At 51.9% G+C, this 6,000-nt stretch overlaps 1 protein-coding gene across 1 annotated transcript in view; it reads left to right on the top strand.

Moving 5' to 3' along the window:
• The first annotated feature begins 1,355 nt into the window (after window positions 1-1,355).
• Window positions 1,356-6,000, top strand: part of Rap2a (RAP2A, member of RAS oncogene family) — a 28,716-nt gene continuing 24,071 nt past the window's right edge. The window contains exon 1 of the mRNA XM_057786662.1: window positions 1,356-2,033. Coding sequence (XP_057642645.1) covers window positions 1,720-2,033 — 314 coding nt within the window. The 5' untranslated portion in view covers window positions 1,356-1,719. The remainder of the gene's footprint in view (window positions 2,034-6,000) is intronic.

The following is a 6,000-nucleotide window of genomic DNA, read 5'->3' as shown; positions in this document are numbered from 1 at the left end:
TGTTCCTTAGAGGAACAGTGACCTTGTGGGAAATCGGAGCGGTGGAAAGGTACACCGAGCTCTGACAGAACCAAGAAAATACAGCATTCTCAAGAAATGTGAGGTAGTCATGGCCAGGGGTCGTCATTTCAAGGACATAGTTTAATGTAGATAAATGCAAAGTCCAGTTACTGCAGGTTGACATCGCTGCCGTGGCTGGGAGGTGTGGCGGAGATTCGGGGGCCAGAGGCACGCTGTTTGAAAACCGAGGGAGAAAACACACATTTTTGGGGAGGCACCTATGGTGGACCACAGCAAATGATGCACGCTGGACGCCACCCGAGGGACGGGAAAACTTCTCACCCTCAAGACAAAAGTCCCCGTCCTCTCGATTCTGCCCACGCTCCAGCCCATCTCCAGGCAGAATGCCACGGCGGCGACGTTAAGACACAATCCATCCCCTACGCCGCCAACGCAGCCCGCTTCTTTGCCAGACTCGCCTGCCCTGCCCGCCCCGCCGCCGCAGCCCGCACGGCCTCCATTCCCCAGACTGCCAGGCGACGCACCGGCAGAGTTCTGATTGGCTGGGCCTAGCTTCCGTCATTCCTCTTCTGGCCTGCGATTGGCTAATAGATCGTGCGCAAGCGCAAACGCCCAGACCCGCTGTGCTCCGGGAAGGGGGCGTTGGCTCCTTCTAGGACTGGGTTCTCTCCCGATTGGCTAGCGAGACGAGACGCCTTTTGATTGGTCAGGAGTGGGAGCCAGCGTCCAGAAACGTGGCCTGATTGGCCGCGGCGAAGCCAAGCTTCCGCGGAGACGGTCCCTCAGGCTGTTGCCGAGGTGTCCTGAGGTCTCCTGACCGTGACTGGCGGATCCGCGATCCAGGCTTTCCAGGCGCCCGCCTGTCAAGGTGTGGGAGGAGCTAGGCTTAGGGCGAACCCTGAGGGGGCGTGGCTAGAGGAGAGGGTGGGTGGGGCCCTGCGACGTCATCGGGCGTCGACCGGGTCTGCGCGGGCTTCGGTACCTCTGGCGGCGGCCTCTCACGTCGCCACGTTTAACGGGACAAAGCTAAAGCTCTGCCGGCCGCCGGCCCGTCATGGAGTCCCCAAGCACGGTGTCCCCACGGCCCCTCTCCCGTCACCTTCTGAGCGTGGGAGTCTGACGTCGCCTGCCTGGGGCGGGGACAAGAGCGCGCAGGCGCAGCACGAGGGCCTGCGGGGCTGGGTGTTGCCTGGCGCCTGCGGAACCTGCTTAGTAAAGCGCCGCACGGCTTCGGAGCGCGCGGCCAGTCGCTAGGCGACGGCGGGAGAGGCGGGGCTTGGCCTAGGTCCCGCCCCATCCGGCTGGCCCCGCCCCTGTCAGCGCTGCGGCTCCGGCTCGGGCGCGCGCTCCAGCGCCCGGGAAGCGGCGGCGGCTGGAGCTGGGCGTGGAGGCGCGAGGGGCGGGGCGGGGCGAGCGGCACTGCGGGCCCGCGGCTCGGGCGGCTCCGGCTCGGGCTCGCGCTCCACTCCGTCGCTGCCGGCGCCCTCGGGGCTGTCTCGCCGCCCGGCTCGGCCCGTTCACTCCCAGGGCCGCGGCTCGCTCAGCTGCCGCCCCGCCGCCTCCGCCGGTGTCCAGGGTGCTGTCGCGGCCGTGAGCCGGCGTGTCCGTCAGGGCGGCGGGGCCGCGGGGTCGGGGCGCGGCGCGCGGGCGCAGGTCTATGTCGCGGGCGGCGGCGGCGGCGGCGGCCGCGCAGGGACGATGCGCGAGTACAAAGTGGTGGTGCTGGGTTCGGGCGGGGTAGGCAAATCCGCCCTGACCGTGCAGTTCGTGACCGGCACCTTCATCGAGAAATACGACCCCACCATCGAGGACTTCTACCGCAAGGAGATTGAGGTGGACTCGTCGCCGTCGGTGCTGGAGATCCTGGACACGGCGGGCACCGAGCAGTTCGCGTCCATGCGGGACCTGTACATTAAGAACGGCCAGGGCTTCATCCTCGTCTACAGCCTGGTCAACCAGCAGAGCTTCCAGGACATCAAGCCCATGCGGGACCAGATCATCCGCGTGAAGCGGTGAGCAGAGCGGGGCGCGCGGGGGCTCGGAGGCTGCGGCGATCCCCGGCCCCGGCCCGCCCGGGCTGCACCACCTCCTCCCGGGGCTCAGCTTTGAGGGCTTTGTTTCACAACTAAAATTGGGCATCCCGTTCAACCTCAGCTCAGCCCCTTTGTCTCTAGGACATTGGTAGCGCTCGTACCGTACCCGGGAGAAAACAAAGTTTCAAACTTGCAAGGAGAGGAGGGATGAGTAGGTGGGCGCGAGGGAAAGGGGAGCTAAGTGTAGGCGCGCCTGTGCAGAGCGAGCGAGCGCGCGCTCAAATCCACCCTTAACGAGGTTTGACAGCCAAAACTTGCACACTGGTATTCTGTGACTGTCAATACGAGTTAGGAGGGCCTTTCTCATCGCGGAAAAGAGGAAATGTTGCCAAGAGGTTGGCAGAAATGAATTAGTGCAGCCCTTTAAAGACACATTGTCGAATAATTTGTAGATCTCACAATATTCAGCAGGTTTGGAATATAGAAGCACGCTTTTGACATTTACTCAGCTCACCCCCCCCCCCCATAAAATCTACCCGCTTTCCCTGCTCAAGGAAGGAAGCTATTCTTGGAAACCGAAAAGAAGTTTGGTGTAAGCTGTGGCTCGTGTATCAGCTAATTTAATGTTAATGGCGGGGGGAACTGAGGCAAATAGGCGTTTCCTGATGTAAACTGTTCAAAGAATGCATTTTGGATGTGGCTGGTGAGACGAATGCTTTCAGTATTTTTGGTTTTGTTTTATTTATTTCTCTCAAGTCGATGCCGTTTATCTTTCCCTTAACTTTCAAGTACTGGAAACCTAACTTGTTATGGCAGAGTTTTGGCAACATTTTCCAGTTCTCCTTAGCTGATAACTTTCTTTTCTGACCCTTTTAGACGAATACTACTGGTACCCTTTCAGGGCCCTTGAGGTTGTAGCTCATCTGATGTCACTGTGGAAAGTTTAATAGACACAGTTACATTATCAATTAGGGTGTGCTCATTTCAGAGCCCAGAGCAGGTCACTCACAAATTCATTACAAAGGACATGCCCCTCTTCATGCCCTCCTAGCCGCTGGAGTGTGCACGTCCATAGCTATTCTAAAAGTGTCTACCTTCTTGTGTTAAATTCCAGATTAGAGACCAGCGGACATTTTTATGATTTCTTTCCAAAGCTGGTAACTCTTACAGCCTTAACTTCTCTAGTCTTATTTTTCTTTAGAAAGTTGTTTTCAACACATATGTGTGCACACATGTGGGCGCATCAATGCATGTTCTTGAAGTTGTTCACAGAGACAGCTAATGATCTGAGTACTGCAGCTGTCCAGCCTCACGCCTCAGTCCGTCCTCGCACACCTGCGCAGGAGCGGCTTTAACCCAGGAGCCTGCTGGGGCATTGGCGGGACGGCCGGCGTCAGTTATGATGATGAGCTGGTTTGTTGATTGGAGCAGTCGGCCACACTCGGGACAGGAGGCCTCTGCTCGCCGGACTCACTGCTCTCAGCTTTGTCGTGAGAAGATCATTGTGGAACTGAACTAGAGTCGAGCGGCATTTTCCACTGGGATAGTCGTGTCATGAGGACCTCTTAGGACTAATTCTTCTCTTCTTCTTCCTTCTTCTTGTTCTTCTTGTTCTTTTTCTTCTTCTTTTTTTTTTTTTTTTTTTTTTGCGACAGGGTCTATGTTGACTTGGCTATCCTGGAATTCGCCGTGTAGACCAGTCTGTCCTCGAAGTTACAGAGATCCTCCTGCCTCTGCCAGTGGAGCACTGAGACTAAAATGCCCACATCGGGCTCGGGCACCTACTTCTATGTCCTTTGTTCTTACTTCACCCTAAGTTCGTCATTTACCTCTGGGCCCATGGCATCTTATCAGCTCAAGTCTAAACAGAGAGAGGGTGAACTGCAGGCTATTTGTATTACACTTCCGTAGATAAGACATTCTTTTTTTTTATATATTATTTATTTATTATATATACAATATTCTGTCTATATGTATGCCTGAAAGCCAGAAGAGGCCACCAGACCCCACTACAGATGGTTGTGAGCCACCATGTGGTTGCTGGGAATTGAACTCAGGACCTTTGGAAGAGCAGGCAATGCTCTTAACCACTGAGCCATCTCTCCAGTCCAATAAAGCATTCTTAAATGGCAGGTAGGAGGGCCTAACTCCTTACAAGATAGTAAAACATGGTTTTCAAAAAACTGGGTTTTCTACTCTTTGGGGGGGCAGTTTTAACTAACCAGTTGCTCTAGGAAGCATTCAGTAATCCATGTCTCCCTTTGCTCACTGTGTGTCATCTGTCTACTTTACATATTATATATAGCAGTTTGGGGCATCACTTAAAGGGCCATAACTGAAATGCAGAGATTCGATACCTGACCCATGACCAGTCACTGATAAAGAGGATTCTTAAGATCTCTTTGAATCCATATAGCCTCTTCTACACAGGTCTGTCTCTCAGCTTGGCGTCTGCTGGTCTCTCCAACCTCCAGCGTGTGTGCTAGGGCCACACTGTTGGAGAGAAGGTGTGAACCACATGGACAAGTAGAAAATTTGTGGTAGCTGATGTTTAAAATGAGCGTAAAGAAGTAGTAATTTAATAGTACATTTCTTTAACCAACTAAATATAAGCTAATGTCATTTCAGTATGCCATTTCATATTAAAAATAATCAGATATTTTACTTTGCTGTGCTGCCTTAGAAAACTGTCGAGACTAACCACTGTTCTGTAATCAGGGACTGCTCATTTGTTCCCGGCCTTCCAGATCCAAATAATCACACAGAAACTTTGTTAATTTCAAAGCCTAGTAGCTCAGGTTTCTTATTAACGAACTCTTACATCTTAAATCCATCAATTTCTATTAATTTATGTATCACCATGAGGCTACTGGTAAGATTCTGGCGGCATCTTTCTCCTTCGGCAGCTACATGGCGTATCTTTGACTCTGCCTACTCTCTATGTCTCTTTCAGCCTGGCTAGATTCTGCCCTGCCATAGGCCAAAACAGCTTTATCCGTTAACCAATAAAGGTAACACATACACAGAAGGACCTCCCATATCACTGTTCAAGTGCATATTAGCCATAGGCTACCATATTGGGCTGCACAGTCTTAGATGCATATGCTTTAGGGAAGTGCTTGCTGATGTTATAGGCCTCTGTTTCCCTTTCTGTGAAATGGAAAATAGCATGTACCTCTCAGAGTCACTACGATGACATGATGACACGTGTGAAGGTGCCCAGTACATGTATGTCTCAATATCACTAGGGTGACCTGACACCCCGTGTGTGAAGGTGCCCAGTACATGTATGTCTCCACATCACTAGGGTGACATACTACCACATGTGTGAAGGTGCCCAGGACATGTATGTCTCCACATCACTAGGGTGACATACTACCACATGTGTGAAGGTGCCCAGGACATGTATGTCTCCACATCACTAGGGTGACCTGATGCCACGTGTGTGAACGTGCCCAGTATGACCCTCAGGACACAGACATTACTAAGAGTTCTTGCTGTCATTCTCTTAGCTTTTGCCGCTCTAACTTCCGTTGGTTTTACCCCTGATTTGTCATTGCAGTTTGGAGGAAATAACTCGTATTTGTAATCACAGTTTGAAATAACAGACTGAAGAGCAATGTCAATCAGTCACGGGGAAATGAACCTTTAACTGAAGCTTCAGATGGAGCGTGGCAGCAGAGGAGTGGAGCTTTTCATTTATTGATACTTTCTGCACTACTTCATTTTAAAAAATATTAAAATCTCTTTAAATGTTATGTATATGTACACACATGCATACGTATATGTGCATGTGCATTCATGTAGAAGCCAGAGTTTGACGTGTCTTTTTTTTTTTTTTTTTTTTTTTTTTTTTTTTTTTTTTTTTTTTTTTGGTTTTTCGAGACAAGGTTTCTCTGTGGTTTTGGAGCCTGTCCTGGAACTAGCTCTTGTAGACCAGGCTGGT

Source organism: Chionomys nivalis, chromosome 12 (genome assembly GCF_950005125.1).
Source record: "Chionomys nivalis chromosome 12, mChiNiv1.1, whole genome shotgun sequence".
NCBI lineage: Eukaryota > Metazoa > Chordata > Mammalia > Rodentia > Cricetidae > Chionomys > Chionomys nivalis.
This window is presented reverse-complemented; position numbering and strand designations above follow the sequence as displayed.